Below are 17,017 nucleotides of genomic sequence, written 5' to 3'. Positions count from 1 at the left end.
CAGTTCTGGCACCTCTCAGGTGGGCGCTGTTGTCATTATAAGAGAATGAGGGAGGTGAGTTCATGGTGAGTCCTGGCACCTCTTTTTCTAGAAAAATAGCACTGGCTGGCACCTTCCCCTGGGATGGCCATGCCACACCGCTTTGGGGAGCAGGGGAAAGTCCATCTAGTTCACACCTGAACTTTCCAAAGCAATACGCCAACCAAGACACAGGTTTTCCTTCAAAATCCAGAAATTTGGCAATGCAGTTCTCCAAACCACCACAACAAAACACAGACATTACGGGAGAAGGTACACAGAAACGCACAATTCATAAAAGCAACATGCTTGAATCCTGGGTAGACCAAGTCTCTTTTTACCTGTCTAGTTTCTGGCACCCCTGGATACATCTTGGCAGCTAGAGACCCAAATATCTTCTAGGGCTAGGCGTGCCTTTTACCAGCTTTGTCTGGTTTGCAAACTATGGCTCTTCCTAGACAGGGATAGCCTGACCATATTCTGCAGTCCATATTTTGGGAACCTCAAGGCTGGATTACTGCAATGTATTCTAGGGGGTCTGCCCTTGGATCTGCTTCACCGGCTCCAGCTCATGCAGAATGCTGTGGCCAGATTGCTGGTGGGGGCCTCGGGCTGAGAACATGGGACACCATTCTTAAAACAGCTGCATTGGCGGCCCATCTATTTCCGAGGCAGCTTCAAGGTCTTTCTATTCATTTACAAAGCCCTGACCATCTGAGGTCCAGGCTGCCTCAGGATGTCAGGAACTCATATATCGCAGCTTGATCACTGAGAACATCTATGGGAGTATTGTTAAACCAGAGGGAAAGGGGGAGAGATGCTAACTTGCTATGTTATTATATATCTCATGCACAGACGCAGAATCAATTTAACACCCTGGCTGAAATTTCCCAAGAGGCATCCCTCTGTCTGAAGTTGGAAATAGCAAGATGAACCAAATGGGTTTCTTGGCAAACCCAGCAAAGCGATTCTTCTGTTCTTATGATCTACATAGGTCAGGAAGGGAATTTCCACACACAGCCCTCATATTTGCTCGAGGGTTAGACCGATTAGCCTGATTCTGCCCTGGATAGGATTCCAGAAGGGTTTTTCCTGTGGGATCGGTGCTGATTAGTACCAGTTATTACTGTATTCGCTAATGAACCACTTCCCTCGAGGCACGCAACATATGCAAGTTTTAATTTTATTATTTATTTTATTGTATTTACCTCTCAGCTTTTTCTGCAGGGAGCTCAAGGTAGTCCTCCTCCTCATTTAATCCCCACAACAATCCTGAGAGGTAGGCTAGGCCAAGAGGCAGTCACAGGCCCCCAAGGTCACATTCAATGAGAGTCACTGCTGAGCGGGGGAATTTGAACCCGGGTCTCAGACCAACATCCTAACTACTACACCACAGTGTCTTACACAGCATCCATAAAACATTATGTCAGTATAAATGCTAGCCTGTATCCCATCCTGTAACCTACCTCCATTGAATCCAGACTTACCCTTCCCGGAGAAAATCCAACAAGTTAAAAACAAGTTAAAAACGAAAACGAAAAGCCTATTGCCAAAGACCCATTTGCTATATCTAATCGGAATGATCTGTTATTGTATTCCTGTGTTTTTATATTGTAAACCACCCCTGTGATCTTCAGATGAAGAGCAGTATGGAAATTTAATACATTTTTAAAAAATCAAATATGAAATTGCAGCGTTAAGCCTTGGTCACTCACATCAAAGTCCAAATGCTTGGAAACATATTTCATTAGAAAGCTGGTGCTCTTGACAGCTCTTTCGCGCTCATAGATTTTTGTGGAGTCAATCCAGCCATTTGTGTGCTGCGGGAGAGAAATAATCATCATCACATGGAAGGACAACCATTAATCCGGGTCTGCAAATTCACAACGCTTTGGCTACTGGCTGGATCAATCATGCTGGGACCATAGAGGGGACAAATTTCAAAAAGGGGTTGTTTTGTAAAGGAGAAAGTTTGCTGCAATTTGTTCTACTTCATCATCATCATCATCATCATCATTATTTTATACCCCACCTTTTTCCCTGACAGGGACTCCAGGCAGCTTACAAACAAAATAAGAACAACTTGAGATATAGAAAAAAGAAGCCATTAAATGAAACACATTGAAGATTAATAGAATTAGAAATTAATTGGCCCTTGGTTTGTTTTTGTTTTACTGTGTATTTTGTGTTCTCATTTTGTATTTTCATGTTGTGAACCACCCTGTGATCTGTCATTTGTGTGTGTGATAATTACAATAATACAACACACACCTCACCACAGCCATAGCCATGGAATGCAGGAAGCATCCTTAGACCAAGCGCAGCCATTGATCCACCAACCTTGGTGTTGGCCACAGGTAATGACTGGCAGTTGCCCTTTGGGGTTTCAGACAGAGAGCCTTTCCCCAGCCCCACCTGGAGATGCTGAGGACTGAACCTGGGACCTTGAGCATGCAAAACAGAAGCTCTGCCCCTGAGCCACGGCCCTTCCCCATATGCCATCAGCAGAGGACATATCTTTGAAAGGAAACGGATGTGTGCCTTGCACAAGCCTTCCTAGCAGAACAGAGGCCCAGTTCACCATCAGCATCCACAACCAGTGAGTTGGCCACAGACGCCCCCCGTGCAATCATTTCAACAGGATCTGCTGCCTCCCCCTGCTCTGACATCTTGGGGGCTCCCTTACCACTAATATATCCTGCAGCGCCTCCAGAGAGGGGGCCTCTGACAGCAACCTGGTTAGCATGTTGAGGCAGGCGTTGACCGTCTTCTGATAAAAGTCCTGAAAGGAGAGAAGCAAAAGCAGTTAAAAGCTGAAGACCCCCGTGGAAATCCCATGTGCTCTGGAGCCTTCTAGTCCAGCAGCCCCTTTCCACAGGGGCCAAGCAATGACCCAGTGGGAAACCCGCAAGGAAGACGTGAGCTCAACAGTCCCCTCCTTCCTTGGAGGTTTTTAAGCAGAGGTTGGATGACCACCTGTCATGATTCTATGGTTCTGTGCTGACTGGGGCCAATGGCAGCACAGCTGGAGAAGCACACATTCTTCAACTCTATTTCACTGCAAGAACGGAGGCTACAGGGAAGCAGGAAGAGGGCCTTCTCAGTGGTGGGCCCACCCTGTGGAACACCCTCCTATCAGATGTCAGAGAGATACATAATTATACTTCCTTCTGAAGACATCTGAAGGCAGCCCTGCATAGGGAAGCTTTAAATATTTGATGTCTTGCTGTGTTTTAATTTGTTGGAAACCGCCCAGAGTGGCTGGAGTAACCCAATCAGGTGGGCGGCGTATAAACAAACGAGCAAACAAAAAAAAAAAATTAAATGCAGTGTAGGAGGGAGGCAAGAGAGTCACAAAATGCAGGCATGCAGGAATCATTCGTGGATGCATTCTAGCCAAAGGTTAAATGCAGTTAATATTGAAACATGATTACAATCAAAAATATACACCCAAAGTCTCTGGTTGTTACATCATTGTGATGGGCCAAGTGTCTGTGGCAGCGTTATCTGTAGCTTACACGGCCCAGACTCTCTGCCCTCAAATCCTTTAACCTGGCAACTCCATTTTCCTCCATTCATATCCCGAGAAGCAGAAGGTCCAGTCACCTGGCTCTGTGATGATTGCGTGGGACTCCCGGCTTTGAGTTTTGTAAGTTTCAAGGAGGGCAACGAAAACACCTTCTTGGTGCTTTTTTTCACTAGCTCAGACCGAAGCATGGAGTCCATCGGTGGTCTCACGGCCCTGAAGAGGAAAGAGAAAGGAGAGGAAATGCTCAGCACCCAGCAGTCCATAAACCTGGTGAGGAAATATGCAGTGTGTCTGGCCAAGTGTATGGCAAGGGAAGGACCAGGAATAGGTGGGGCAGTGAGAAGTTCCTCCCTGTACTTACGCCATGCAGGTGACGGCGATGATGGTGTGGTACAGGACAGAAATAGAGAAAGATCCCAACGGCTCCTCTTCAATGATTTCCTGTTGTGGGGAAGCACACAGCACGTCAGAGACCTGGAGGCACCATCGCTGCCACCACCACTCCAAGCCCTGACCTGCGCTCTCTCTCCAGCCCAGCCCTCTGGACAGCACCTTTGCAGTTGGCAAGTGGGTCCTCCCAGGGGAGAAGAGTGGGCTTCCTGGATCTGGGAATCAGATCCATCTTTCACCTGGACAGAGCTCTACCTCAGAAGAAGGTAAGATCAGCCTTCTGGACCAGGCCAATAGCCCATCTAGTCCAGCATCCTGTTCTCACAGCGGTGAGAAACCAGGGAGCAGACCATGAGCCCAAGAGCCCTCTCCCCGCCTGTGGCTTCCAGCAACTGATGTTCAGAAACATTGCTTCCTTCCTCTGTGGAGGTAGAACATAGCAATCATGGCTCGGAGCCATGGACAGCCCTCTCCTCCTGGGACAACCTAGCCTCTTTTCCTTAGGCGCTGGTGACATCCTGCTGAGGTTGCCACAATGGAGGGCTGCCTTGCAAGAGGGTTTGGAAACTTGAGCTGGAGCAGAATGTGACCACCCAGAAATTGTTTGGGGACAGATGCTCAGAACCTGCAACACCGACATTTTACCAGAGCTAGACCTACACAGCTATATATAAAAAAAACGCTCTGGAAACCCCCCCCCCCAGGAGATTTCTTTTTCTTTTTTCTTTACTCACAATGATGCAGATGGTGAGCTCCACTTTGTGTGGGAAGATGACATGTCCCACATTCGTTTGAACAAGCGCCTCGGTTGTGAGAATGGCTGCCTTCATAAGGCTCTTTTTCAGAGCCTCGTCCTAAAAGGAGAAGGGATTTTATGAAATTGAGATTGAATCCAAATCACAAGGCAACATAAAGCCACACTGACCCTAACCCTAATTCTAATCCTTACCCTAACACGAACCCAATCCTAAAATTAACCCTAAGCCTAACCCAGAAATGGTCTTGTTAGAGAGTAAAATTCATGTTAAATTGCTGTTTTAGGGGTTGTTTTTAAAAGTCTGGAAGTGATTAATCCATTTTGCATTACTTTCTATGGGAAAGTGCTTCTTGGTTTTGGAACGCTTTGGTTTTAGAACGGACTTCCATAATGGATTAAGTTTGAGAACCAAGGTACCACTGTAATACCCCATTTGGTCCTACGTGTGGAGTCAGTATACACCCCAGTCTACAACCCTTCGGTGGATGAAGCCAGAGACCCTGCCCTAGGGCCCAGTCTGAAGGCATGTGGTGCAAGGACCTTGACGGAGCTCAGTTGGTCTGCTCAGTGCCGAGAGAACAAGCAACAGAAGTCTGTGGGAAAATGAGAGCCATACCTTCCTGGTGTTCTGGAATTGGAAGAGGAGCTCTGCCACGATGAGCTCGATGAAGCGCAGGAGGTCTTCAGGCCGCGCCCCAAGAGCCATCTGCCCGTAGCAAAGTATGATGGTGATACTGGCATTCCTCTCCCCTGTATTCTGGAGGGAAAGGGTGGGGAAAGTGAGTTTGGGGCAACACACTCCTGGGTTTCATTTTTCTTGCCTCCTTTGAACAAATCACAGTGAATATTATCCATCCTTTGGGGCGTTTGAAGTAACACTTGATGGACGTTAACTGAAAATGGAAGGAAAAGGTTCTGATCTCCTTCCAGCTGGGTTGGAGGAGGAGAGGAGAGTCAGGGGCACACGACCCCAAGGCCCCCTCAGGTTATGGAACTGTTAGATGTGCACGCAGTTACTATGCCTTTGTAACAATTTGCCTCATTTACAAATATATGGAGGTGAACACAGAGAGTGATACTCAACTATGCTTTGCTTCAAGTAGACCGGTTGAAATGAATGGGCCCAACTTAGTCATGTTCATTAAATTCAGTGGGTCTACTCTAAAACATAGTGGAATGTGGCCAGCAGGCACTCCCATAAGGCAGATGAACGCTTGCCCGAGAGCACCCCATTTTCAAAAGCTGGTTGCAGATGAAACCTCTCTCCTCTTTCTCTCTGCCTCTCCCAACCTGCCGACTGCCTTCTCTCTTGGGTTTTGCTCCCTGCCCTCAGTTGGAGAGGTGTCCCCTCTTCCAAACACTAAGAGGTTCTTCATTCAAAACTTTCTGACAGTGGAACACTCTCCCTCAGGAGATTCAAGACTCTCCTTTGTCGCAGGTTGGAGGACCATCTGTCAGGGATGCTTGAGCTGAGATCCCTGCATTGCAGGGGGTTGGACTAGATGACCCTTGGGGTCCCTTCCAACTCTACAACTCTGTGATTCTATCTTCTATGGTAACCAGGAGACAACCCCCCACCCACCAAAATTAGCTTCCACTATTGAAGAAATGCCAGCCAAGCATCCAACAACCAAGCTAAAAACATGAGTCAGTGCACTTTTGTATTGCTTGTACTTTGGGGATGACCAATGGTTTCTAACGAATCTGTTTGGCTGACTGACTGAGCAAAAGGATCAGATTAGATCTAGGATCTGGAGCCACAGAGACAGGACTGCTGGAGCCCACGTCAGAAGGATGGCTGAGACATACACCCAGAGGAAGTTTCTGGCCTTACATACTGAGAGCATTAGCAGATCTAATTCCTTTATTGGAGTGGTAAGGATCACATCCCTTGAAAAAGAGCATATTTTGAAATGGAGGAGGATTCATTCTCTTCCAACACAGGTCTGTTTTTCTAGATCAGGCATTCCCAAACTCGGCCCTCCAGATGTTTTGGGACTACAACTCCCATCCCTAGCTAACAGGACCAGTGGTCAGGGATGGTGGGAAGTGTAGTCCCAAAACATCTGGAGGGCTGAGTTTGGGGATGCCTGTTCTAGATAATAGGACCCAGAGGCTGTTTCGTATGCTTTGATGTGGATCTAAATAGCAGCTAAGGACCCAATAAATTGAGAGAAAAAGGGAAAAAAGAAATTTTAAAACAAATAATGGAGAATGAGAAGAGATTGGTTACCAGTCCTGAAGATAAAAAAACTAAAATGAATATTAAAGTGTTACAAGCACAATTTGCAATGACAATAAACAGAGAAGTAGAATGGAGATAAATAAGAAAGAAAAGAAGTTATTTTTATATGCAGTGACAGCAGCAAGAATACTGATGGCCCAGAAATGGAAACAGGAGGAGCTATCTACGATAGAAGAATGGAGAACTAGAATGATGGACTATGCAGAACTGGATAGAATGACTGGAAGGATCCGGAATCGACGAGACGAAAGATTTAAAGAAGATTGGGAAAAGTTTATCCAGTATATGCAAAAACTGAGTGATAATCAAATTACGTTTGTAAGTTTTAAGGAAGCTCTGTGAGGGGAAATGGTTAAAATGGCAGAAATGTGTTAAAAGTAATAAAGGGAAGGAATTGCAGACAAATTGAGGGAAGTCAAAAAGAGAAGTAAGATTTAATTAAGATGTATGGAGTGTATGAATTTGTTTTTTGTATTTGAAAACCAATAAAAATATAATATATATATAAAAAATAGCAGTAAGGACCCAATCTTCCAGGATCTTCTCAACCTGGTACCCTTCAGATATTGTTGTGCTACAACTCCCATCGTGTCTAACCATTGGCCATGCTGTCTGGGGCTGATGGGAGTTCCAGTTCAAAACACACAGATGGGGAAGGGGCACCAGGTTGGGGATGGCTGAGCTACACTCTTGCAATGCTCCTTCCTCATTTGACACCCTTACCTCAGACATCTCAATCTTCCTTGCAATGACTGCATGGCCGAAATCACGCAGCGCCATCAGCATCTGATATAAATGGCAGTATGAAGCCACACCGACAGCCTCAGAAATTCCCTAGGGAGAATGATGCACGTGTTATAAGGAAAAAACTGCTCCTTTTCCCTTATGGGGTACCCAAGAGCCCATAGAGTCCTTTTGCAGGTTCTCTATCGGTAGGAGAAAATAACAGGCCAACCAGAGAATCTTGAGAAGCAAAGCAGCTAGTAAGCCTGATTTTTATGAACTGTTGCAACAGGGTGCTCACAACCACACGCAGGAGGCAGGAGGGACCCCAAACAATGACACGCAAGACATTTTGAATTTGCCCACCCTGGAGCCCAAGACCTGCCCCCCCCAATACATCATACATACATCAGAGAAGGGGAGATCTACAACAGAATCCTGTCTGACAGAAAAATGTTGGTGGGGTTACCTGGCTGCTAATGGGTTTACCTGGACAGCCTGGCTATTCTAACTACTTAATTCCTGAGTCCAGGTCACAGGCTTGCCCTATTCATATCTTAAATGTGCCCTTATGGCAGGATTTGTGAGCAAAGAGACAATGGGGAGGTTTTTCTCATTTCCTCCCTCCTTGCAGAGAAACATTTGAGGTCAGTTTGGGAGAGACAAAATGGTTTCAGGACTTTTCCCTGTACTGTTTCAGACATGTGGTTTATATATATATATATATATATATGCAGGTTTTGGTGTCTTCGGGTGTCTTCCCGTGTAAGAGTTGGGGTGTCTAGGCGACGTTTCGACGAGGTCTCACTCGTCATCTTCAGGCTGGTGCTTTCGGCTTCTTGTTACTGGAACAGAGCAGGATCTCAGTGTTTGAGTTCCTATAAATACTGTTGAGGGGGTGTGGTGTATAGCCTCCAACGTTCTGGGCAGAGAGGAAGTTCCCAGGTTAGTGTGCCTTATCTTCTTTTGTTCATTAATTACTTGAGGGATATCTTGAGTGATTTCTTGAGTGATATTCTGAGTACCACTTAGGAGGGTCATTAGGTGTGGATTAGTTGCTAAAGCTTTCGTGTCTTGACCTCTTGAGCTTGTGAATAGTTTTTCTGAGAAGATGGTTGTACTGCAAATAGTTGTGCTCTGGCTTGGCTTCGTGTATAGGGGCGAGCTGTGGTTTTGTGCCCTGTGCCAGCCAGATCTGTGTAGGGATTGCAGGGGGGTGCAGCATCCGGAGGTGCCACTATGGTTTGGTTACTGGATGGTGTCTGTAATTTATCTGTGGAGAGGGTCTGGGTTTGGGTCTGGTGTGGTTGATTGGAGATGGCGTTCTGTGTGCCTCTGGTTCTGGTGTCGGTTTTTGTGGGGAGGGCTAATTTCCAGATGTCTGGCAGGCGGGACGTGTCGTCACGCTTGTTCATGTTGTGAGGGTGTTTCTCTATCTCGATGGCTTCCATGATTATTCTCTTGTGGTGATGTTCCATGTTAAAGAGCAATTTGGAATCTGCAAAATTAATTTCGTGTCCTGTTTCTTTCATGTGTTGGTAAAGAGAGGAAGTTTTTTCTTCTTTTTTGACGGCATTCTTGTGTTCTGCGATACGTGCATTTATTCGTCTGTTTGTTTGTCCAATGTACGTGGCTGGGCAGACTTTGCAGGGTATTTCATAGACCCCTTGGTTTTCTAGCTGGATTTTATCTTTGGGGTTTCTGAGGATATTGGCTATTTTTTGGTTGGTGCAAAAGGCTGTTTTGATATTGTGTTTATGGAGGATTTTGCTAATTTTATCTGTAGTGCCCTTGATATAAGGAAGGAGGGCCATGCCATTGTTTTCTTCTGTGTCTTGGTTTTTGGGGGGTGTTTCTTTTTGGATTAGCTTCGTAACCCTGTTTTGCTGGTATCCGTTGGCGATTAACACATTTGAGAGATTCTGTAACTCAGTTGTCAAGTGGTCTTTGTCAGCCAGGCGTTTGGTTCTGGAGATGAGAGTCTTGGCTACGGAGTTTATTTGTGCAGGGTGGTGGTGTGATTGTGCATGTAAGTAGCGGTTGGTGTGTGTTTTTTTCCGGTAGATAGTGTGTCCTAGGGAGCCATCAGGTTTTTTGTAGATTAGGACGTCAAGGAAGGGAAGTTGGTTGTTGGCTTCTATTTCCATAGTGAATTGTATTTTGGGGTGTAGGCTGTTGAGATGTGTGAGGAAGCTATCTAGTTTTTCCTTCCCGTGTGGCCAAATTACAAAGGTGTCGTCAACATATCTGAGCCAAAGTTTGGGTTTGTGTTCTGACTTGTCTAAAGCATTGGTTTCAAAGTGTTCCATGTACAGATTTGCGATGACCGGAGAGAGGGGTGATCCCATAGGTGCTCCTTCTATCTGTTTGTATCTTTGTCCATTGTGGATGAAGTACGTGTTGGTTAGGCAGTGGTTGGTCAGGTCCAGGATGTATTCGGGGGGATTGTATTTGTTTTGAATGGCTGTCAAGGCTTCATTAATGGGCACTTGTGTGAAGAGAGATACAACATCGAAGCTCACAAGTAGGTCATCGGGATGTAGGTTTTGCTTCTTTATTGTTTCTATGAACTGGAAGGAGTTTGTAACGTGTGAAGCGATAGATTCTGCATAGGGCTGAAGTTGCTTAGCGAGAAATTTAGCGAGATTTTGTAGAGGTGAGCCTATGGAGCTGACTATTGGTCTGAGTGGTGTTCCTTCTTTGTGTATCTTGGGGAGACCGTAGAGTTTGGGGCATCTGGATGATTTTTCTCTGGGGATGATTCTTAGCTGGATTTCTTCACTGATAGGAGAGGCTTTTATTTTGGATTTGGTGGTTTTTTCCAGATAGGTGGTGGGATCTGTTTTTATAGGTTGGTAGGTAGGGTCTTGGAGTAGATTTGATAGTTTTGCTTGGTAGTCCGATGTGTTCATCACAACAGTGGCATTACCTTATCAAATCTACTCCAAGACCACCACCTATCTGGAAAAAACCACCAAATCCAAAATAAAAGCCTCTCCTATCAGTGAAGAAATCCAGCTAAGAATCATCCCCAGAGAAAAATCATCCAGATGCCCCAAACTCTACGGTCTCCCCAAGATACACAAAGAAGGAACACCACTCAGACCAATAGTCAGCTCCATAGGCTCACCTCTACAAAATCTCGCTAAATTTCTCACTAAGCAACTTCAGCCCTATGCAGAATCTATCGCTTCACACGTTACAAACTCCTTCCAGTTCATAGAAACAATAAAGAAGCAAAACCTACATCCCGATGACCTACTTGTGAGCTTCGATGTTGTATCTCTCTTCACACAAGTGCCCATTAATGAAGCCTTGACAGCCATTCAAAACAAATACAATCCCCCCGAATACATCCTGGACCTGACCAACCACTGCCTAACCAACACGTACTTCATCCACAATGGACAAAGATACAAACAGATAGAAGGAGCACCTATGGGATCACCCCTCTCTCCGGTCATCGCAAATCTGTACATGGAACACTTTGAAACCAATGCTTTAGACAAGTCAGAACACAAACCCAAACTTTGGCTCAGATATGTTGACGACACCTTTGTAATTTGGCCACACGGGAAGGAAAAACTAGATAGCTTCCTCACACATCTCAACAGCCTACACCCCAAAATACAATTCACTATGGAAATAGAAGCCAACAACCAACTTCCCTTCCTTGATGTCCTAATCTACAAAAAACCTGATGGCTCCCTAGGACACACTATCTACCGGAAAAAAACACACACCAACCGCTACTTACATGCACAATCACACCACCACCCTGCACAAATAAACTCCGTAGCCAAGACTCTCATCTCCAGAACCAAACGCCTGGCTGACAAAGACCACTTGACAACTGAGTTACAGAATCTCTCAAATGTGTTAATCGCCAACGGATACCAGCAAAACAGGGTTACGAAGCTAATCCAAAAAGAAACACCCCCCAAAAACCAAGACACAGAAGAAAACAATGGCATGGCCCTCCTTCCTTATATCAAGGGCACTACAGATAAAATTAGCAAAATCCTCCATAAACACAATATCAAAACAGCCTTTTGCACCAACCAAAAAATAGCCAATATCCTCAGAAACCCCAAAGATAAAATCCAGCTAGAAAACCAAGGGGTCTATGAAATACCCTGCAAAGTCTGCCCAGCCACGTACATTGGACAAACAAACAGACGAATAAATGCACGTATCGCAGAACACAAGAATGCCGTCAAAAAAGAAGAAAAAACTTCCTCTCTTTACCAACACATGAAAGAAACAGGACACGAAATTAATTTTGCAGATTCCAAATTGCTCTTTAACATGGAACATCACCACAAGAGAATAATCATGGAAGCCATCGAGATAGAGAAACACCCTCACAACATGAACAAGCGTGACGACACGTCCCGCCTGCCAGACATCTGGAAATTAGCCCTCCCCACAAAAACCGACACCAGAACCAGAGGCACACAGAACGCCATCTCCAATCAACCACACCAGACCCAAACCCAGACCCTCTCCACAGATAAATTACAGACACCATCCAGTAACCAAACCATAGTGGCACCTCCGGATGCTGCACCCCCCTGCAATCCCTACACAGATCTGGCTGGCACAGGGCACAAAACCACAGCTCGCCCCTATACACGAAGCCAAGCCAGAGCACAACTATTTGCAGTACAACCATCTTCTCAGAAAAACTATTCACATGCTCAAGAGGTCAAGACACGAAAGCTTTAGCAACTAATCCACACCTAATGACCCTCCTAAGTGGTACTCAGAATATCACTCAAGAAATCACTCAAGATATCCCTCAAGTAATTAATGAACAAAAGAAGATAAGGCACACTAACCTGGGAACTTCCTCTCTGCCCAGAACGTTGGAGGCTATACACCACACCCCCTCAACAGTATTTATAGGAACTCAAACACTGAGATCCTGCTCTGTTCCAGTAACAAGAAGCCGAAAGCACCAGCCTGAAGATGACAAGTGAGACCTCGTCGAAACGTCGCCTAGACACCCCAACTCTTACACGGGAAGACACCCGAAGACACCAAAACCTGCATTCCTGTACCCGTGAAAATCTACGAAAGCATATATATATATATATATATATATATATATATATATATATATGTGTGTGTGTGTGTGTGTGTGTGTGTGTGTGTGTTTGCTTGGTACACTTATTTTATATCTTAGACCTTATAATTCTCATAACACACGTCAATCTGCACTTTCAGAAACAATGTTTGAAACAAAACATTGCTATCTTTCAAAATTTGCACAGGTAATTTTGTGATGCAGTCATCCAACCAATGTTTGAATAAATGTGCTGTATTAGTGGGATCCGCTGGCAAAAACTTGTACATTTGTCAAAACCGTGTAGCACTGCCTAGGACTTTATGGGAACACAGGAATTCACTCACCTCTCTGACTGTTTCCTCTTCAAGAGGCAACTTTAGAAGTAAGTGCAAGTATTGGTGGACTGTATCTTTGTTCCTGGAATCCCGTAGTTTGAGTCCGTAGTATCTATAGAGGACAGTCTAAGGGGTGGGGAAGGTTTGGGTGAGTCACAGTGAGGAGACCCCACCAGTTACATAAACTGCTTTTCGAAAACCAAAGAATTTCAATTTTACCTTCTGAAAATGTCAGGTAATGCTAAATAATAATAATAATAATAATAATAATAATAATAATAATAATAATAGGTTGCAAGTACTAGACAATTGTTTTAATGATTTGTATGCAATTTGACACACAGTTTACTTACCACACAAAACTAAATTATATTAATTTAACCACAGTATCTTCTGAAATGCTACAACTCTTTAGTACCCCTCATTTGAGGAATTTGAAAGCTGAAGAGTTCAGCATGTCCTAATTGCTCTGCCTCCACAGCTGGAGGCAGGAATGCTTCTGAATACCAGTTGCTGGAAAGCACAGGAGGGGGAAGGCCTCTGTGTTCGAATTTTGCTTTCAAATTTCCCACGGGCATCTGACAGTAAGAGCTGTTTGCCAGTGGAATTTGCTGCCAAGGAGTGTGGTGGAGTCTCCTTCTTTGGAGGTCTTTAAGCAGAGGCTTGACAACCATATGTCAGGAGTGCTCTGATGGTGTTTCCTGCTTGGCAGAGGGTTGGACTCGATGGCCCTTGTGGTCTCTTCCAACTCTAGGATTCTATGATTCTATGATTCTATCTGGTTGGCCACTGTGAGATCAGGATCCTGGACTGTGCAGGCTGCTGGTCTTACCCAGCAGGCTCCTCTTTCGTTCTTACGACACACTTTTGTCCTAGATAAACTGACCCTAGGTTCTTCCCGCTTTTTAAGAAAACTAGTACCTGCACCCGCAGCTTCTTATGGGTCTCCCCACCCACCCTGCGTGACTGAAATTGGGAGAGGGTGTTCTCTTTTCTGGCACCCCACCTACGCCACAGTGGGGCTACCTTTGAAGGTGACCCGGAAACTACAACTAATCCAGAACGCGGCAGCTAGACTGGTGACTGGGAGCGGCCGCAGAGACCACATAACACCGGTCTTGAAAGACCTACATTGGCTCCCAGTACGTTTCCGAGCACAATTCAAAGTGTTGGTGCTGACCTTTAAAGCCCTAAACGGCCTCGGTCCAGTATACCTGAAGGAGCGTCTCCACCTCCATCGTTCTACCCGGACACTGAGGTCCAGCGCCGAGGGCCTTCTGGCGGTTCCCTCACTGTGAGAAGCCAAGTTACAGGGAACCAGGCAGAGGGCCTTCTCGGTAGTGGCGCCCGCCCTGTGGAACGCCCTCCCACCAGATGTCAAAGAGAACAACAACTACCAGGCTTTTAGAAGACATCAGAAGGCAGCCCTGTTTCAGGAAGCTTTTAATGTTTGATGTATTATAGTATTTTAATATTCTTTTGGAAGCCGCCCAGAGTGGCTGGGGAAGCCCAGCCAGATGGGTGGGGTATAAATAATAAATAATAATAATAATAATAATAATAATTATTATTATTATTATTATTATTATTATTATTATTATTAGTGTTGTTGTTGTTGTTGTTGGTTGCCAAGACAGAGAGAAAACCTGAGCAGCAGGTTGCGTTCAGACGATCTCCTTGTATTCCCTGCGGGGACAGCCAGAAGAGGCAGAGTTGGTCAACTTGCTCAATGAGGGAGACTGCCAAACGCTCTGCCCCCTCTCTTTTCCCAAAGGGGGAAAGGGGGAGCCAACTGCTGTGGACCCTCGGGCTCAGAAGAAACCAGAGTTCTGTCTGCACCAGACATTAGAAGCCCCATGAATGATCTTGCTTCCCCCACAGAACCCTTGTTCAAAGCTCCTTAAAATATTAGTGTTAGATCAGGGTTTCCCAAACTTGGGTTTCCAGCTGTTTTTGGACTACAACGCCCATCACTCCTAGCTAGCAGGACCAGTGGTCAGGGACGATGGGAATTGCAGTTCAAAAACAGCTGGAGACCAGATTTTTACGGCCCTCTCTAGCTTGTCCCTCAGGGCCTGAGTGTGCTAAGCAGGAGAGGGGGGACGACCTCCCACGCTCCTTGAAGAAAATGTTTTGCTGGAAGTTCACCCTTCCCACAGGAGGTCATTCCAGGTGAATTGTGTTCATGTTCAAGCCAAATAACCAAAAGAGGGAAAGGTGGAGGTTTTGCTTGCTGACGCTTACTGAGGAAGCCTGCACTCTGATTGGCTTGGTAGTTCTGAGGGACATTGCCTCTGAATGTTTTGTTCAGTGTCTCCCTGCTATGTACAAGGCCTGTGCTAAGAAAGGAAGTCAAACTTCTCTGTTCTTCTTTCCTCAGATTGTATGCTGCCCACCCCACCCCACCCGGTGTCATCTACGATACTCAGAACTTACCTTCTCAGGTCCTGGCTTAGAGGTCTTCTGCTGGCCAGGGACTGCTGCTCTCAGGGACAAGATAGTCGATTTTCTGTGGACACTAGAGGTCTGCTTTTAAAGTCGGAAAGAAAAGGGAATAAAATTAAGAAAAGTGTCGTGTTTTTTTTGTCTAGAGAACAGTTGCCATTTATTTGCCACTTGTCTTCTCTTTAAAAAATATGCATGCCTAGAAATAGACTAGACTAGAAATATCATAATTATCTGTCTATGCATTTCTCACAGTATAACCAAATCAGTAGTTTTTGATATAACTGCAAAAAACAACTCTGAAAATTTATTATTCCCAAAATCTTACTGGCTAGTGATTTGAGTCATGATTTTAAATTGATTTGATTTAAATCAACTCTCCCCTGCATCATAAAGGATGTGGGTGGTGCTGTGGGTAAAACCTCAGCGCCTAGGGCTTGCCGATTGCATGGTCGGTGGTTCGAATCCCCGTGGCGGGGTGAGCTCCCGTTGCTCGGTCCCAGCTCCTGCCCACCTAGCTGTTTGAAAGCACCCCTAAGTGCAAGTAGATAAATAGGGACTGCTTTCTAGCGGGAAGGTAAACGGTGTTTCCGTGTGCTGCGCTGGTGCTGGCTCGCCAGAGCAGCTTCGTCACGCTGGCCACGTGACCCGGAAGTGTCTCCAGACAGCGCTGGCCCCCGGCCTCTTGAGTGAGATGGGCGCGCAACCCTAGAGTCGGACACGACTGGCCCGTACGGGCAGGGCTACCTTTACCTTTAGCCTGCATCACACGCACCTGGGGAGCTGGCTGGAGGTGTTTGAGGATGGTGTCCAAAATTTCCCGCTCATCCATCATCTCCAAAGTTTCCCTAAGCGATCTTCCTCTCAGCAGCTTCTTACTCGCCCACAAGTATCCAAATTTCTCATCTGAGAGTTCTTGAGAAAGAGAAAGAGAAAGAGAGAGGTGAGTATGTGAGGCAGACGAGAGGAAAGGTCAGTTCTTGGTCAGGGGGCTTCCAGTTGCTCCTTCCAGATGGGATTCAATGGCACATCGGCAGAGTCAAGTTGCTCGGCTGAAGCGATTTGCACAATGAACCTACTTCCCAGTGTGGTGTGGAGCCAGTGTGGTGTAGTGGTTAAGAGCGGTAGTCACGTAATCTGGGGAACCGGGTTCGCGTCTCCGCTCCTCCACATGCAGCTGCTGGGTGACCTTGGGCTAGTCACACTTCTCTGAAGTCTCTCAGCCCCACTCACCTCACAGAGTGTTTGTTGTGGGGGAGGAAGGGAAAGGAGAATGTTAGCCGCTTTGAGACTCCTTAAAGGGAGGGAAAGGCGGGATATCAAATCCAAACTCTTCTTCCCGCTCCCCAACAGGCTCCAAATTGGACATTTTTCGTGGTGGGAAAAGTGACAGGGAAACTAGAATGGAAAGCGGGAGCTTGCATTTTCTTGATGCGACATTGTCTCATCTCCCTGCGAATGAATTGGGATGAGCGCTCACTCGCTGACCTCATTCAACATCCCC

At 45.8% G+C, this 17,017-nt stretch overlaps 1 protein-coding gene and 1 long non-coding RNA gene across 2 annotated transcripts; one reads left to right on the top strand and one right to left on the bottom strand.

The window, feature by feature from the left end:
- Positions 1-233: 233 nt before the first annotated feature.
- On the top strand, positions 234-2,293 carry LOC308579612. Its single transcript, XR_014004560.1, has 2 exons — positions 234-1,889; positions 2,066-2,293. It is a non-coding gene; the product is annotated as an uncharacterized lncRNA (long non-coding RNA).
- A 1,277-nt stretch (positions 2,294-3,570) lies between these two features.
- Positions 3,571-15,553, bottom strand: LOC308579610 (maestro heat-like repeat family member 5). The gene is made up of 6 exons (XM_081214191.1): positions 15,505-15,553; positions 13,078-13,194; positions 7,663-7,773; positions 5,311-5,451; positions 4,672-4,791; positions 3,571-3,760 (listed from the first exon to the last, which is right to left on the bottom strand). The coding sequence occupies exons 3-6, from the start codon at positions 7,723-7,725 to the stop codon at positions 3,722-3,724; spliced, it is 363 nt and encodes a 120-aa protein (XP_081070317.1). The 5' UTR covers positions 7,726-7,773; positions 13,078-13,194; positions 15,505-15,553; the 3' UTR covers positions 3,571-3,721.
- Between the last annotated feature and the right edge of the window lie 1,464 nt (positions 15,554-17,017).

This window comes from Podarcis bocagei (genome assembly GCF_964188305.1).
Source record: "Podarcis bocagei genome assembly, contig: HAP1_SCAFFOLD_255, whole genome shotgun sequence".
Classification (NCBI taxonomy): domain Eukaryota; kingdom Metazoa; phylum Chordata; class Lepidosauria; order Squamata; family Lacertidae; genus Podarcis; species Podarcis bocagei.
Note: the sequence above shows the minus strand (reverse complement) of the source record. Positions and strands in the feature narration are given on the sequence as shown.

Excerpts from the sequence above, each read along its gene's own strand:
- LOC308579610 (XM_081214191.1), bottom strand. The coding sequence starts at position 7,725 with ATGCTGATGGCGCTGCGTGATTTCGGCCATGCAGTCATTGCAAGGAAG. Across the intron at positions 4,792-5,310 it reads AATTCCAGAACACCAGGAAG|GACGAGGCTCTGAAAAAGAG; the intron begins GTATGGCTCTCA and ends TTCTCCTTTTAG. Across the intron at positions 3,761-4,671 it reads AGCTCACCATCTGCATCATT|GGCCGTGAGACCACCGATGG; the intron begins GTGAGTAAAGAA and ends TTTCCTCTTCAG.